A 19,602-nucleotide genomic window follows, 5' to 3' on the forward strand; every position below is an offset into this window, starting at 1 on the left:
TAATAAAACCTTAGGAAAATTTAAATAATCAGTCGGACTTTCTGACAGAAAGTCTTTACATTTTTATACTTAATTTTCTTGGAAACACAAAAAATGGACATACAGCCCCCTCATTGTTCTCAGCTGATGAAAAAGTTCTTAAACATTTTTAGTGCTGTTACACAAGCTTATAAATATAATATCATATTATAAAATATTTATAACACTTATAGATAACATATTCAGCAACAAACTATGGAATCTAAATGATTTGCAAGAACTAATCTACTTGGAACTGTCAAGGCTACTATTTTAAATATTAAATCTGATTACTTCCATAATGCAAGGCAAAACATTCAAGGATAACAAATAATTTTAAATAAATTTTTGCACAAAAAAATATAATTTTCAAAATAAAAAAATAAAACTAGGATATAATGTAAAACAATACAAAATAAACAAGCAAACCATCAGGAAAAAAAAAAACACATCACAATTTGAACAAGTTAAAAAAATATGTTCTAAAAATATAAATAACATGCAACTATAATTTTAATATAAAAAATAATCAATTAAATAATTCATAGCATTGATAAAATGTAAATATTAAATTTATCTTTTAAAAAATAAAATTTAAAAAAACTGAACTAAAAAAACAAAGAATTAAGATTCGAAAAAAGATTAAGAATTAAAATTCGAAAAAATTGATTGTTATTGAAGTTAAAATCACCAATTAAAGCAGTTTTGTCAATATTGATTAAGCAATGAAAAAATCAAAAAATAAATAATAAAAATACTATGCAGTTTAATAAATTTAAAATTAAACTATATTACAAAGCTTTATGATTAATAGTTTTTCATTAATTTTTCATTTTTAATTTCAATCTTCATTAATATTTTTGACTTTATTCTCTTTTTTCGCACGTTTCTTGTTATGAAACATTCTTATCAAGATCCAATTGAATTTTTTTAATGTATTCAATATCTGAAACCTTTATTTCACCAAAACGTTTAATTAGTTTGTTTTTTATCTAAAATTGAATATACAATATATAATAAAAATAGATTAATGGATATACATATAAATTAAAGATATAATTAAAAATAATAAGTATAAATAAAAGATTTATTAATTTACAAAAATGAAACTCGATAAAACACAACAGTTTATAACAATATACACAACACACTAAAAAACTTATATCAACAATATATTTATATAATTTTACATCAACAACATACTTATATTCAGTACTGTGAATATGTTTTAGACCACTTGTATAATTAGACTTATTTACAATTTTTTTCCTATGCAATTTTTTTAAAACGTACTTAAGTTTAATAATATATAAGAAAAACTGAAAGAATATATTATTTTGAATAAATAAACAAAATTGATGAAGGAACATGAGGGATTTGTTTGTTTATTTATTAAAATGATGTGTCATAATAAGTACAGACCAAGCGTTTGTCTAAATAAGAAATAAAAATAATTTGGTTTAAACTGATTCAGGCTCATACTCCTAAATTTAAGTTTTTGACAGTATAAAGTACAGTCATAGAATGAATTTAGTATAATAATGATGGGTTTAGGTACATTTTTAAAAAATTTGTTATTTTTTATGAATACAGTTAAACAAATAGTTAAAAATAATTAAACAAAGTTATTAGTTTGCATTTAAAGATAAATTAAATGTTTGTTTTCATTTTTAAATGTTTAGTTTGCATTTTTAGATTAATTAAATGGGTAAAATATCTTTAATAGAGAGACAAAAAGTTATTGTGCTTTATGAAGAAGGTTATTTGCAATGCCAAATTTCATCCAAAAACAGGATATTCAAAGACTGCTGTTACAGAAATCATTAAAAAGTTTAGAGAAACTGGCTCCCTTAAAAATAGGAAGAAAAGTGGTAGACCTCCTAAGCTGACAAAAAAGACAATAAATATTTAAGTACTCTTTCTTTAAGAAATAGAAAAAAAGCATCAACCAAATAGGTAAAGGACATTAACACAGCAACTAGGAAAAATGTCAGCTCTTCTTGTATTCAACGACACCTACTCAAATCGGCATTAAGAAGGTGTGTTGCAATTCAAAAACCATTATTACGGCGTGGCAATAAAAAAACAAAAACTTAAACATGCAAAACAATACAAAGATTGGGCCCAGGAAATGTTTAATCGGGTTCTGTACACAGATGAGTACAAATTTTAAACTTTTGGAACTTGTTCCCAAGTGGCAAAAAATTATTTAAATGAAATGGCAGAGGAAGGAGTACTGGAATTGATGACCTGGCCTCCCCAGAGTCCAGATATGATTATAATTGAACATATTTGGGATTACCTGGACAGAAAAAAGGTCGAACATGCTCCCCGAAATGCTGAAGAATGTTTTGAAGTTGTTCAAAGAAAATGGCACAACATAACTCAGGATTTTATAACTAATTTGTATGAATCTATTCCCTGGCTAATATTGGCTGTGATTAAGGTGGTACCCCTAGAAAAAAGCTATTTTCTTTTATAATGATAGCGAATCTTTCTAATATAAATTTTTCAATACTAGAAATAAGTACGAATTTAAAAAGTATAATTTTATAACAAAATGGGCATCTTTTAAGTTTCATGAGCAAAATTAAGAAAACCTTGGGACACAATAATTTTAAAACAACTTATGCATATAATATGAAATTTAGTACAATGATATATTACATATATATAAAGGAAATGAGCGAGAGAAAAAAATCTATAAACAGGCTTAAAAACTTATTGTGGCAGCCAACGTAAAAAAATACACTTTTAAAACCCTCTATTCAGATATAAAATTAAAATAAGAGAAATCAAATAATGAGCCATTACCTTCCTTCCACTCAGTTTCTAAGTATATGTTTGAAGAATGTTTCCAAAAAATTTGAAGCCATAAAGTTTAATATTTATAAAAATATGATATTTGAAAAACTTAAAATTGCATGAAAATCATATTTCGCAGAAAATGCTATTTAAAAACTTAAATACAAAGAAAAACAATACAATTTATTTATAAACTTTGGCATATATATAATTCTGACATATATAAAATTCGCCGAATGGTCACACACGAGCAGTGAACGCCTGAGGGAAGAAATGAAATACATTAGAATAAAGGAGAATTATTTTTCAAACAAAGCATATTTTGACAGTTGTCAAGACAAAAATAAAGATTAATAGAGGAATATTTAAAATAAGACAGACAATGCATCTAAACAGTACTAACAATAATAATAATAATAAAAAATAAATTGTTATATAAATACTAATTTGAAATAAGATAAACAAAAAAAAATATATCACCAAACAAAAAATACATTAAAAAATAAAAAGTATGCATAACAATGAAAGGCCTCAGAATGGAAAAAAAAACATTAATGCCAATGTGTAAACATAATTTGTGTAGTGATTAAGTAATAAACATCTCCTCAGAGTCGCGTCTATTATTACTGGCGTTTCGATGAGGATCAGCACTTATAACTAGTTTATCCCGTCAGACAAACATCATCGCCACTTATGCTTTACCCCGCGACTTACGCCTATTCCATACTGCAGTAAAAAAGGATTCACTACAAATAGCCAAAACCCAACCATACCCAACCATACCCAAATTTGTAAAGCACTAATATTTTTTTAATGATATGAAAAGTGTTAATCTGCTGCACAATATAAGTAAAAATAATTAAATAAATCACTTACCATACCAACGGTAGAAAAAAAAAAAAAAAAAAAAAAAAAAAAAAAAAAAAAAAAATACGCACAATAAATTAAAATTCAAATAAAAACGCCAGAAACAAAACTAAAAACAACTAAAATGTGTAAACAGAAAATGCTAATAAATTTTCCCTAAGACCATTCAAACCACATAGGTACTTCCAGCACAAATAAACCAAAAACAATCAAATGGCAATATACCCTATTAAAAACCCTTTTAAAATAAAATAAAACATAATAGAGTATTCAAAAAACTCTAACGTTGTCATAGATACTTCATTCGAATTTTGTTAACCAATCTAAAGTGTAAGAAAATGAAACAACCCGCGCAACTTAAAATCATAACTAAAAATCAAGTATATTAGAAAGTAGAAAAAAACATATGTATATCGCCTGCAAAAATGTAATGATTTAAACATGTAGTGAAGGTTATAAGAAATTCTCTGAATGATAATAAAAGACGAAAATTGTGTCTGTGAAAATTAAAATGAAGCCGAGTAATGAACGTACGATAATATAGCAGAAAAGCTCCTTGATAACAGCAACAACATGAAAATCAGCGGATAAATTATACACCGAAGAATATTGTAATAAGATCAACTAAATACTAAAATAAGACCAGATAAATTTAAGCCAAATGAGTGGTTGAAAAATTATTTTGGGTGATAAAGCAATGATATTAGTCGTCATATAAAAACGATGTAAGAGGCGGGAAAAATATTGTTTAAGAAGTCAAGAAAAACTTAAAATTGCATGAAAATCATATTTCGCAGAAAATTTAAAAACTTAAATATAAAGAAAAACAATACAAACTTTTATTCTAAAATCCAAATTTTTCATCTTTATACTTCAAAAGACCCCTAAAATAGTATATATATATTTTTTTTTTTTTCATGTTTTTTTTCTAGGGGAACCACCTTTAGGCAAAAGGAGGAAATAGAAGATATTAAGTGTTTTTTATGAAATTTGACATTAAAAAGTTTGTAATTGTTCCATATTTTGTGTGAAATACATGTGTTTTAATAAGTTTATAATACAAACTACAACTTTAAATATTAGAGAAGAATTCTCCGGGATTTTTTGAAAAAAATTTAAGTCTAAAACATATTCACAGTACTGTATATTATATAATATTTATAAGAACATATGACCAATAAACAAATGAATTTAAAAAAAATCTAAAACCTTTATAGGGCTTTGTGATTCAAAAGCTTGTAATTGTGCTTTAAAACCAAAGTTAGGATTAATTTCTTTTCGAGCAAAATGAACAACTTTTAATGCTTCCAGGCATTTTAGGTCAGCTATTGTCATTAAATACGCAATGCATATAGTACTCGAGCGAGACACACCAGCTAGACTGCAGATTTATATACAATTTTATAAAAATTATGCAGATATATTTTGTCAACAATATTAAAAATATTTAAAAAATATATATATTAACTTACATATAAACTTCTGTTACTTTTTATTAAAAGTAATAAAATAAAAAAAATATTAAAAAAACCAAAGGTTTTGAATAAATAAATTTAACTGTTTAAAATGCTAAAGTACAAATGGTTACAAAATAAAAAACAATTTTAAAAACATTACCAGTGTACTAAAACATTACCAGACAATGACCTAAAGAAATTTTTTTTATTAATTAATGGTTATTTAGACATTGGTAAACATGGACTTACACATTAAAATAAAAAAATGTTAAGTTCAGTATATTCAAAAAATGATATTTAAAGCTACTTATATCACAATAAGGCCTAACAAAGGAAAAAATATTTAAAAATCAAAAACTGAAACTATTAGTTTTTAACTTTTACTGGCAATAGCTTGTTTATAGCTGCTTGTTGTTTATAGCTGCTTCTAAAATCAAATAGCTTGTTTATAGCTGCTTCTAAAATCAAATAGTTTGGACTTTTGAAAGTTTGATTTAAGTAAAAAGGCTCTAAGTTTTGCTGACAAAGGATTTTTGTTAAAATTCTTATTTGAATTATTTCAAATTGCTTTGTTTTAAACATACATAATCTGTATATCAGTGTAAAGATAATAAAAAACTTCAAAATATATCAAAATATGCAAAATAATAATTTATTTCAACTAACTTATTTAAAACAATAAAATATTTGCAAAAAAAAAAAAGATAAATATCTTGCTATTGAAAAATGCTTGTTTGTGAAGAAAAACTTTAGATACTTAATGTCATTTTCAGAGTGGTGCAAATCATAATGTCAAGTTATTGCTAACCTTGTATTTAATGAAAGACCAGAATTGAAGTGTTATGTTTAAAGAACAGACCAGAACTGAAATGTACCTAATAACTGCAGCAACTGTGCTAACATAACACGATAAAAAAACTTTTCCTATCTCATCAAACGAATGTTTTAAAATCAAAATGCAACAACTGTATTAAAGATTAATTATGAAGTTGTAAGAATGTCACTAGGACAAACATCATTTGAATGTCATTAGGACATAAATCATTTGAATGTCACTAGGACAAACATTATTTCATCAATTTATCAATTTTATATCAACGCAAATTAGTGGAGATATTTCTTCTTCTTATAAGTTGGTATCAACTGTAAAATTTTATTATTAGGTGTGGTTTTAAAGTGCTTTATGTTACTTTTCTACTTACAAACTAATTTTCTAGCAAGTTCAAGTTTTTGATGGGCAAGTAAGAATGTTGTACTGATATAAATATAAACATTATAATATAATTGATAGTTAAATAGGAAAGATATTACCATTATTACAAGATTTTAAAAATTATTTGATCCCCAAAGATATCAAATAAAAATTAAGAAAATTGGATTTTTTAAAATAAAATTAGTTTCTAACGAACATAAATTAATTTTTTTTTTAAATCTTTGTGATAACTTGTGGATAATATCAGTTTGATGCATAAATATTTTGATTTCTTTCTTGAAAAAAGATGCAAACCCTAACCCTGAAGGTGCAAAAAAAACAACCCTGTTTTGTTTATTATTATTTTCATAAAAAATAATCTCTTTTTCATTTACAGAAATTCATATCAAAAATCATCTTTATACTTGCCACATACCTCTCCACTCCTCTACCCCTTCAGGAAGGGCTCTACCCTTTCAGAGAAAGTTAGAAGGCAGCAAAGTTATTTCAAGATCTTGAAAAACTGTTTGGCAACAATCAGCTAATGCCATGCTGAAAGATGGTTGAAGAGGTTCAAAACCAGCAACAAAATCCTTGAAGATTAAAAAGGAAGAGGACGACCATCGGAGTTCAGCAGCCAGGCCATACTAGAAGCCATGGAAGAAGAGGAAAGCCTAACAATATAAAAGCTAGCTTTATGTTTGGTCTCAAAAAGTTTCAAAAGGTGTGAAAATTGGTTTCAACGCCTTAGAAAAATAAAGAAATTCTACTTTGTTGTTAGCCAGAAAACTCCTCAGTCTCTAACAAACATTCTAACAACAATAGAGCAGAACATGTGCGCATTTTGTACTGGTTTTCTGCAATAAATCAAGCTCTGTTTCTGAAGAATCTTGTCATGGGTGATGAACTATGGCTATTCTTTTAAAAAATCAAAAGAAAGGTTTATGTGTTGGCAGGTGTTTCTCCAAAAGGTGTCCACTGTAAAAAGAAGTTTTTTAGACTGTTTATATGGTGTGTATTGATGGTCATTTTTTTATTAGCAAAGTTTTGAAACTTTAATTTTAAATATCTTATCTTAAGTCAGTAACCTGCTTTAATCCCTTTGCTTTAATGCTGATTTGAGTTTGAAACCTCAACAAAAAATAAATTCCTTAATATAACGTATATAAATGTATACATGTATGTATGCATGTATGTATGTATGTATGTATGTATGTATGTATGTATGTATGTATGTATGTATGTATGTATATATATATATATAAATATATATAAATAAATATAAATATATATATATATATATATATATATATATATATATATATATATATATATATATATATATATATATATATTAATAATAATAACAATTTGTTAGAGGTCACTTTCAAGTCGGCAATAATAATTTGAAACAAAAGTTTTCCATAAAACTTAAAAACAAGGTCAGCAATAATTTTTTGACCTCAAACACCTCTAGGTCAGCAGTACCGACACTAATTCTAAGAGCTGATATATATATATATATATATATATATATTAGGGATATGACTTTTTTGCAACCTACCAGGCCTGTATCGTAATTCAATGAACTTTTATGTAAAAAGAACGAATAGATGTTTCATTTTGACATATTTTGAAAAAAGGTCACCCCAAAACCAAAAAATCGAATTTTCAATAGGTACACTTTTGTACAGTAAATGAATATTAAAGGCTGAAGATGTTGTAAGAGTCATACTCCTGTTGTTATTTTATTTATTTATGCAACATGTACTGTGATATAACAAAAAACATTATGTGATATATAATTATACAAGTATTACAAAATTAACAGTATCAAAGCGTCTAGTACAACAATATACATAACTGTCTGTGTCTATAGGCCTACTGTGTTTAGTACATGGGTCACATGATGCTCACGTCTCATAAAGAGTCTAGCGCTTATTACTTAGAATGAATCGAAGTTGCAGTTTGTCTTTCTTTCTGCAGGAAGCATACAGGTCTTGCATCACCTTGATTGCACGTTCAGCTATCTGATTACTTCGTGGTATGTCGATGACGGATGGCTCTTTCTTCCAGTGATTTTTGAATGACTGCAATGCCTTTTTGTAAGGCTTCAATACATCAGATAAATTCTTGAAGTCATTGTCATTGTACTTTTGACTACTAAACCAATGTTCTGCCCACTCATATGAAATGAACCTGCAAACCTTCTCCAAATTCTTTCTCGCTTCAGGCATAAGAATGAACGCCAGAATGGCGAGAATGGCTCTTGAGTTCCATCTGGCATTGCTCATATTAGGAATGTTCTGAAAGTGAATCAGAGGGAAGTTTCTTTGTTCTTCATAGAACCTAAACACTCTTGTTAAATGGTACAAAAACTTCATATCGTCTCTCCACCCTGATTTATCAAGAATTTCTACAGTTCCATTCACAAACTTATCCTTCAGTTCATCATACTTATTCAACAGTTCAGACACAAATGGGTATTCAATGTTTGGAGATTTGGTATCACCCCCAAGTTCTTCGTCCATCACCAGACGGAGAATCCTGTCTAGTACGTGATGCTGACAACCGATAAATTGTGGTATTGTGACACCCTTTAATTTAAACATACGTTGCAACTTCACAACAACTCCATTTCTCTTCCCAGTATTGACGTTTGTTGTATCAGTAAGGATCATCTTAATTGAATTCCACAAATTGTATTCATCAATAAGTTTGGCAATTTTTTCAGCAACAGTTTCAGCTTTGCCATCTTTTAAGCGCAGTGCATCAAGTTTCACGTCAGTTCTTTCATTCTGAAGTACAACTACCTGATATTCCTTATCATCTATTCGTTTGCCGTCAAAGTGTAAGGACCACTGTTCCATTTTAAGTTGTTGTATCATTTCTTTTTTTAATTTACCTGCCTCTTTGAATATGGACTTGTAAATTGCTGATTGACTTGGAGTTGGAATATCAATACCTTGTTGTGATAATACATTGCATATTTTAGCAGCTTTCTTTGTGGAAACTCCACTTGATGTAACCATACTTACAGCAAATTTACTTTTGTAGTGCTTTCTAGTTTTTTTCTGAGTGTCCTCATCATCGTCTTTATCACCGTCGTCGTCTTCATCATCTTCACTCTTACTTTTGCAGTTTTCAGATTCAGTACCACTGTCTGTGGTAGACAGGACTTGTGATGTGGAAGGTATTGCTGTTCCAAACTGGACTTTACTTCTCTTGGAAGGGTGAATGGTTTCTTTACTTGCCACTTGTCCTGTTGAGTACCCCACCTGTCCTTTACTTTCTTTTTGTAGGTGGTATAGACGTTTATCTTCCGAGGATAACCACTGGCCATTCACTTTCGTGATGTCAAATAATGCATTGAGAACATCATATTTTCCACGCTTGACACATTCATCATAGACCTTCAGCACCTTCATAAGCTTTGCTCTTATCACTTGATCAGACACACGTGGAAGATACAGTTTATTGTCCCACAATTTTGTAATTTCCTTAGAAATTTGGTCTATTTGTTCTTTTCTTCCTTTAACATATGCTCCGAGAAGCTGGTATCTTCCTACGATCTGCAATTGAAGTGGTATTCTGGATTTTTCATCGAGTGAATGTTCTTCTACAGCTACGCTTCCTCTTCTTCTGTGTGACTCTCACCAAATTTTTAGTCCAAGTCTTCTTGTTCTTTGTTACTGTGGTATGACTTTTCTTGTGAGACATCATATAATATTGTTACGACTTTACAGATAGCTGAGCGTAAATATCCGTTTAATAAAGTCGTTTAATTAATAAAATACTTTAACTGTATAGTAATCCAATTATAGTTCGATAATCCAGTCAATGTTGATAACAGTTCGATAATCCAGTCCGTATCCTAACGATAATGCTACAACTACTTATACTTCGTACACTTACAGCGTCTTTAGTTCGCTACAGTAGTTCCTTATTAGCTCAGTTACACGCAGAGTACTTCATAGAACTATTCACATTATCAACACTGAGCTCTGACAGCAGCTCGCTTATATAATTATTTAGAGCTTCCAGAATGTTCTACTAAGTTCTATAATCTTCTACAGTCTGTTACAGTCGTCTATATCACCGTGGTAACACAATGACGTCATCACATAACAATTCCAAGTATTTGCCGGCACACGGCCGTTTCGTTGCCATGGTAACGTGTGGCGTTATGTTTATAAATTCATAACAAAATAATGAAATAAATAGAATTAAGCTGAGAATTAAGCTTAAGATTAAAACATCGGTCAAAAATGAATGTATAAAAATGGTAAATCAAATTTTTATTTTGGGGTGACCTTTTTTTGTTGCAGAAAGCTATTTGGGCCTTTTTTCATGATTTTAGGTAAAAGTTCATCGATTTATGATACAGGAAACATTTTATTTGAAAAAAAATTAAAAAGTCATATCCCTAATATATATATATATATATATATATACATATACATATATATATATATATAAACATATATGTATATATATATATATATATATATATATTTCAATAAATATAGATATATCAATAAATATATATATATGTATAAATAAATATATATAATATATATATTTATTTATACATATATATATATATTTATTGATATATCTATATTTATTGAAATATATATATATACATATATATATACATATATATATATATATATATATATATATATATATATATATATATATATATATATATATATATATATATATATATATAAATATATATATAAATAAATATATATATATCAGGGTTCCCACTATTAAAACTGGGGCTAAAATTAAAGATTTTAAGGAGATTTAAGGATATATTTTCCGATTATTTAAGGAGATTCGGTCTTGAACGACAATTTTTTGAAGGAAAAAGATATATATATATATATATATATATATATATATATATATATAACCCTTAGATGTTGTCCGAAAGTTTTTTCCATATTTTGTTGACAAAAAGTAAAAATTAAAATGCAAGACCGGAATTTTTTTTTTTTAATAATGATAGACTGCCTGCCCCAACCAAACCCTCAGTCGATGTAGCAGCACTCCCTTGCGGGTCAGGCTATTTGTCAGTCGATGTAGCAGCACTCCCTTGCAAGTCAGGTTATTTGTCAGTCGATGTAGCAGCACTCCCTTGCGAGTCAGGCTATAAGATAGTCGATGTAGCAACACTCCGCGCATGATTTACAGTAAAAAAAATAAAAATAAAAACATTTTATTAAAAAAAATAAAAATAAAAACATTGTTTATATTGTTAAAAACATTCAGAATGTTTTAAAAACATTCAGAATGTTTTAAAAACATTCAGAATGTTTTAAAAACATTCAGAATGTTTTTAAAAACATTTTGGTCAATTAAATTTGCGTTTTTGTGGTTTTTTTATATAACAATTAATTTGTAATTAAATTAATGGTTTTGACTTTCGTCCAACACGAAAATGTTGGACGAAAGTCAAAAATAATTAAAAGTGACGTATGTGTTGGCGTAAGAATCACTTTTTTCCTTCCGCTCTTCCCAAAGACAACAAACTATAGATCTATATATATAAATATATATATATATATATATATATATATATATATATATATATATATATATATATACATATATATATATATATATATATATATATATATATATATATATATATGCATATATGTATATGTATATATTTATGCATATATATATGTATGTATGTATGTATATATATATATATATATATATATATATATATACATATATATATATATATATATGTATATATATAAATGTGTATATATATATATATATATATATATATATATATATATATATATAAATATATATATATATATATATATATATATAAACATATATATATATATATATACATATAGATATATATATATATATATATATATATATATATATATATATATATATATATATATATATATATATATATATATATATATATATATATAAATATATATCATTGTCGTCAACATATAAGTTCATTTTTTTTTTCAACAAGTTTCTTTTTTTTAACATATAGCTTCTCTAGTAATTCTTATTTTTCGCAAGCGGCTCTTTTTAATGCATTAGATTATGATATGCCAGCTTTAATGTCATCTAATTAGAAAAGGATTCATTAAATAATGACATTACATTTAGTGATATAAACTAAAAAAACATTTATATTCAAGGCATAAACCTAAGGCTATTCTTTTTTCGGCACAGATTCCAATTTTATCAGATGACTTCTTTAAATTCTCAATTATAGATAATGTCTGTCAAATTTAAGTATTGACAATTTCAATATCTTCCATAACTTTTCTTTTTGCTTCCATTTTCACTGTTTTTTCTACAGACAGGGCTTTTGAACATTAATCATCAAAATACTTCTTTCTAGCTTGTTTGCAGTAATCTAATTAATCTTTTGTTATTTCAACTTCATGAGCCATGAACCCATGAAATGTGAGGTAATCTTGGATTGAACATAAAGAGATTATAGTGTCTGGGGACATATTGTCATTAATCAGACTTTTGTTGCTGCTAAAACCACGTTCAACTTGAGCTTGTCCGTGCGATAAAATGAGGACAATTTTGAAAATCTGCTGTAGATTTGCATACATCTTTAAATCAGTGTATTTCCACAAAAAGTAGTCTAAACAATCCTTATCTTTATCAAAAGTCAAAAATACTTCTTTGTTATCAACAACCACACTTTTACAGAACCTGGAATATTCTTTCTTAGCTAAATCACCAACAGAAGCTCTAATTTTCTTAAAAGTAACAAGCTTCATCAACAGTTTGTCAAAAAAAAAAATCACACTTTCTGTGATATTCAACCATAAAAGATGGGGAAATACACACCAGACAGCGAGCAACCAGTGAAGACAAATGGCTTTTTTCAAGAATATGAGTACACATTGAGACAAGAAAATCACATATTTCTATTTTTGAACTTGTCAATTTTAATCTTTCTCTTACTCTTGAGTTGCTGGAGATAATACTTCAATGAAAAACTAACATCAATCTAGCTGGTTGAAAGCCGGATTGCGCAATTAAACAAATCTATTTTTAACAAAGACGTTGTAGTTTTGTCATTTAAAAGAAACATCTAATCGAATGAAATTTGCATAAAAGTTGAGTAGTAGTTCTTCAAGTGTCACCACTAGAAAAGGAGCCATTGGTTTATTAGTTTGAAAAGAAACTAGAAGAAAAAAAATAGCAAGATTGAAAATAACATTTTGTGATTTTTTCTCAAAATTTTGAAAATAATATATTTTATTTTTTAAAATTTGTAAGAAACGGTTTTTAAATGATTAACAAAAAAAAAAAAAATTTTAATTACGCAAAAACCTTACATGCTATATATTTTTACTAACTACAAATTCTTAATTTTCTAATACATGAATTTTTCTTTCCTAAAACTTGAAGATTCTTTAAAACTTTCCGTACTAAAAAAGGTTTATCCGGTATAATTTATCTTGCCAACCATGGCACTTTTTTAAACTTATTTAGGAATTTCAAAAATTAGAAGATGAAAACCAAAAAAAAGAAGTTCTAGGAAATCCAAAAAAGAGTAGGTGACAAAAAACAAAAATACTATGAAAAGAAAATCTCAGAATATTTCTATACTTTTGTAATAAAACAAAATATATTACATAAAAAGCAATAAAATTGCATCTGGATCAAATATTACCTACCAAGGAATGTATTTAGACTGCCATTAATTTCTTCAAAAAACTTTAACTTTAAAGGAACTGAAACTTTATTTGTTCGAGCACTTAAATGTTCAAAGTTGGTGTTTTGCCCTAATTTACCAAGTCCAGGTAGCTTACTCTTTGGTAAAGACTCCCAGTAGTCAACAACTAAGACTGCTTTTGAATTTTGACTCTATTGCTTTCTTGGCAACACTTTCATTTTCAGCCCGTCGGGTGCCACAAAATATGTAAGGAAAATCTGAATTTGTTGCCTCAGCTATTCTTTTATAACCGCTTGCTCTTTAATGAAATATTTGGTACATTGAAGACATTAACTTCTTTAAGTTCCAATCTGTAGCTTTAGCACCAGTTTGTAAGGATCCATTGATAGTATGTAAACCACAGGCAATATCAATGAGTGTACTTAATTCATTGTTATGACATTCTTTGTTGAGTATTTCCAAAAACAGTTTATTTACATTAAGGCCATCCATAGAAACCTAAAGCATTTTTTCAGCGTTTAAACCAGTCATGCTGAATTTAGACATATTTAGAATATCTGGGGCTGCAGCTTTTCCCATGAACTCTGAAGTATAATATCTACAAACAGTATTCCTCTCTTCATTCCAATAACGCACATGTAAGTCCATTTGACCTTTCTTTACAACTTTGTAAGACTCATCAAAAAGACATACAAAGTTATCCAGCAGGTTAAGATCTTTTATCAGAATTTTTTTAAAATAAGGGGCAAGACCATGAGTTACAATATAGCCAGATTTTGCTCGATCACATGAAAAGTCGCTGGCAATTTTGCTATCTGGAAACATCAAAGCAAATTGTTTAGACTTATTCTCACTTGATCTAAAAGAGTATTTGCTTTGAACAATATTTAAACACCAAACTAATTCTGCTTTCAAAACTGCTTCCTTCTGAAGCATATCTGAAATTATACATTGCTTTGATGAGGTAGGCTTCTGTGGTACTGATTGCAAATTTTCTTTGAACAAAAAAACATAACCCTCTTTAGGCAATCACTATATGTGCTTTGCTCCTCTTGCATGTGCATCAAGAGCCTTTATACCCATGCCTGCTAATAAGAATGACTTAAAACAAACTTTGCAATTGCAAGGCTGGGATTTTTATTTTTCTGTAATCAAGAAGTGTAACAATCAGTATTTAACCAAATATTCTGGAAACTACTTTTATATTTAGGCATCTAAAGGTAATTAGTGAAAAACATATAACAATCTTTTTAATATGAAGTTTGTTCAATATCTAGCTAATGGTTTTTCCCCTAAAGTATATATATAATTAGCTGTAATTAAGTATATATATATTACATATATATATATATATATATATATATATATATATATATATATATATATATATATATATATATATATATATATATATATATATTAGGGTGATTCAGATTGTAATAGAAAAAAAAAATGTCACAAAAAACATTCTCCTCAAGGTTGCCTGTGTTCCTTTATCACCTAGGATCATGTGTACCAAAAATTAGACTAAAAGAAGCAATTTTAGGGGTTGCCATGTTTTATAAGATGAATTAACCATTGGTAAAATTTTGTGATTTTCTCAAATTTCGCAAATTTGTGTTTTCATTGTTTATTTATTTATAATTTAGAAATTGATAATATGGCAACCACTAGATCTTCTGCTGAGGTGTGGCTTGTTGGTAAACCTACACAAACTCTGTCGACTGCCAGACTTCCTTCAAGAGGGGATGTTCTTCGGAGGTTGCTCTTCCATCATATAGAAGAGAAACAAGAAGTGAAAAAAAGTATTCGGGCAACAATTGAAGCAGTTCTTGTTATATGGGAGAGAGGAAAAATTCCAACTCAAAGAATTGACAATGCGGAAAGAAAGTTAAAAAAACTTTATGACGAATATCTGCTGCTGAAAAAACACCAAGGATCAAAATCGGACAGCTGTCAAATGAAAGAAGGAATTTTCCAAGCTGACCTTGAAGAACTTTTTGATATTTCAACCAAGAATGCATCAGAAGTTATGAAAAACGATGAAGATAAAGCATTTTTACGTCAGCAGCAAGAAGATCCATTAAGTTGTAGTATGGCAGGAATTGATCGGAATTTAACAGCTAGGGAGGCACGGAAACGAGTCCGAGAAACTAAAATGGAATTGAGGCGTCAAAGAAGTCAAGCGGAACTGATGGAAAAAACAGAACTCATTTCTTCTTCATCAGCAGTTGACATTGTGAGTGAAAGTAGCTCTAGTTCCTCGGATGATGATGAATATCAGACTCCTTCCGCTTCCAGCACACTGAGCACAAGTGGTTCAACGAAAAAGAAGATGAAAGTTCTAACAAATAATGTTGTATCATCTCTTGATCGTGTTAATATTTCTGATTGCCGTGCACTCTTCGTGGTTGGAACAGTGTCTCAGGCTCTTGGTCACTCGGTAAAAGATTTATCATTGTCGTACAGCACAATCCGCAGAAAAAGGCGATCTGTTCGTGAAGCGGTGACTACAGCTGACAAGGTTGATTTCTCTCCTGATGATCCACTTCTTCTGCATTGGGATGGAAAGCTCTTACCTGATATCACTGGTGGTCAAAAAAAAGTGGATAGAATTGCCATCCTTGTGACTGGTGGTGGGGTGGAAAAATTGCTGGGCGTTCCAAAGATTGATCGAGGTACAGGTGAGCAACAGGCTGATGCTTGCATGAAGGCTCTTAAAGACTGGAAATTGAAAGAATTTGTTCGGGGACTGGTTTTTGACACTACTTCATCTAACACTGGGTTGAACAATGGTGCCTGCACAATAATGGAGCAGAATCTTGACCGTAATCTTATATGGATAGCATGCAGGCACCATATGTTTGAAGTCATGCTTTCCACCATTTTCACGACTGCATTTGGAACCAGTGGAGGACCTGAAGTTGGAATTTTTAACCGTTTCCAGAAACAATGGCCAGCAATCAACAAGGAGGTGTTCACTATAGGGAATAAAGAATTTTACAACTGCGATTTTTTTCTCAAACTCCGTGAAGAAATGGTAGTATATTATAGTGAAGCAATTAAAGGTCAACAACCCAGGGATGATTACTTAGAACTCTTGAATTTGTGCCTTATTTTCCTTGGAGGATCAACTACAACATCGGAGTTCAAAGTGAAGTTTCGGGCTCCAGGTGCAACACACAATGCACGTTGGATGGCAAAAGCTATATATTGTATAAAGATATATTTGTTTCAGGATCAATTTGTTATTACTGCAAAGGAAAAGAAAGGAATAACAGATATAAGTCTTTTTTTGGCATTTGTATACGGACAGTTTTGGAATGAAGCTCCGTTAGCTGAACGAGCACCATTCAATGATGCCAAGCTTCTTCAACAGATTCAAGAATATCCAAATCGTACAATTGCAATTAATGCAGCAAAAGTTTTGCATCGCCACCTCTGGTATTTTTCTGAACATCTAATAGGATTGGCTTTCTTCGATTCCCGTGTCGACAACAACACCAAGAGAGACATGGCAAACAACCTGAAACAACAGCCAAGGCAGAAATCTCTCAAAAGACTTGATGCTGCCACATTCGATTGTCACAGCCCATTGTCTTCCTTCGTCACACAACGCACCGCAGAACTTTTCGATCTAATTTTGAAAAATGGAAAAGAAAAAGCTGAATCATTTTTAATGAAAGAATCTCCAGAGTGGGATATGGATTCAACATATCTTGAAATGAAGCACAAGGTTCGTCAAATGAAAGTCGTCAACGATTGCGCGGAACGAGGCATAGCACTTATAACATCCTTTAACTCAAGCGTTACGAAAGATGAAAACCAAAAGCAGTTTCTTCTTAGATTGGTTGATCTTCACCGGAAGGAATTTCCAGTTGCATCAAAGTCTACCCTGATGAAGATGACTGTTGAATGATGAAGATGATTGATTTATTATTGCCTAGTAATAGTATTTAGTATTTATTATCAATAAGAAATTGATAATAAATAATTCAGTAATATAATATAAAAAATGTAAAAATAAAAAATATTTTTTTTACTTTTTGTAACCTTATACCAAAATGTGACATAACATGGCAACCCCTAAATATCATCCGATTTGATTCAAATTTTGCCCAATAACTACTATTGTCATATAGAACAAGGGCAAGCTTGAGGACAACTAAAGTTTTGAACCTACAAATTTTGCATCACCCTAATATATAAATACACACGCACATATATATATATATATATATATATATATATATATATATATATATATATATATATATATATATATATATATATATTTATATATATATATATGTGTATATGGCTTTAATTAAAAAAGAGGGTCAATAAATACTCATCCCTCATAGCATGGTGTTCATTTGTAAAGAAAACAAAATAAAATTATTTAAAGAAAGTGAAATACTAAAGCCAAAAAAAAAACATTAAAAAACTTACTCTAATACTCGGAGGGCTGATATATAATGTACATTTATGTATATACATATGTGTATATACATATGTGTATATACATATGTGTATATACATATGTGTATATACATATGTGTATATATATATATATATATATATATATATATATATATATATATATATATATATATATATATATATATATATATATATAATACTAGAGTATAGGATTTTAACTCATCAAAGAAGTAACTATATGCTTCTCTATAGATAAGTATAATCCATTTGCTTTAACAAAATTTCCTAGATGATATAAAAAAAAGATAGTAAGGAGAAATTAAGGAGCGCAGTCAAATTTTAACTTTTTTTAAGGTTATTTTAGGACTTTTAAGGAGGAGTGGGAACCCTGTATATATATATATACATATATATATATATATATATATATATATATATATATATATATGGTTTATATATATATATATATATATATATATATATATATATATATATATATATATATATATATATATATATATATATATATACACTACATCAAAAAATAAAACATACAGTTAATTTCCAAACATTCAAGTCTTTTTATTTCAATCAAATAATAAATAACATAATTAATATTTACATATTAATTAGTAATTGCTATAATATATAATAATATTAAAAATAAAGTTCATAAAAAAAATAATTTAATTAATAAAAACAAAAAAACATAGTCAAAGAAAAAAACATACATCAAAAAATAAAACATACACCTACGAATTATATATAAAAAAACAGGAAAAAAAGTATTTTTAATAATGTGTATGATAACCTTTTTGTGTAATAACTTCTTGCAATCTAGTATTCATCGAATGTACAAGTTTTCTTGTATCTTCTATTGAAATTTTATTCCATTCTTCCAAAAGTTTTTCTTTTAATTGTTGTTTATTTTTTATTTCGTGTTGCCGAAGTCGTCTTTCGAGAAGATCCCAAAAATTCTCAATTGGATTGAGATCTGGTGATTGTGGAGGATGCGGAAGTGTTGATTTAACATTAAAAATCAGCCAATTTTTAATTAGTTTCGATGTATGTTTTGGGTCATTGTTTTGGACTAACACGAAATTTTCAGTAGCACC

At 28.3% G+C, this 19,602-nt stretch overlaps 1 protein-coding gene across 1 annotated transcript in view; it reads right to left on the minus strand.

The window, feature by feature from the left end:
- Nucleotides 1-784: 784 nt before the first annotated feature.
- The window catches only part of LOC136092469 (dual specificity protein phosphatase 22-like), a 32,968-nt gene continuing 14,150 nt past the window's right edge, over nt 785-19,602 (minus strand). Inside the window, exons 6-8 of the mRNA XM_065820744.1 lie at nt 5,308-5,337; nt 4,900-5,071; nt 785-1,010 (exon numbers count right to left, since the gene is read on the minus strand). Of these exons, the coding sequence (XP_065676816.1) occupies nt 912-1,010; nt 4,900-5,071; nt 5,308-5,337 (301 nt within the window). The 3' untranslated portion in view covers nt 785-911. The remainder of the gene's footprint in view (nt 1,011-4,899; nt 5,072-5,307; nt 5,338-19,602) is intronic.

The sequence above is a fragment of the Hydra vulgaris genome, chromosome 15, assembly GCF_038396675.1.
Source record: "Hydra vulgaris chromosome 15, alternate assembly HydraT2T_AEP".
NCBI lineage: Eukaryota > Metazoa > Cnidaria > Hydrozoa > Anthoathecata > Hydridae > Hydra > Hydra vulgaris.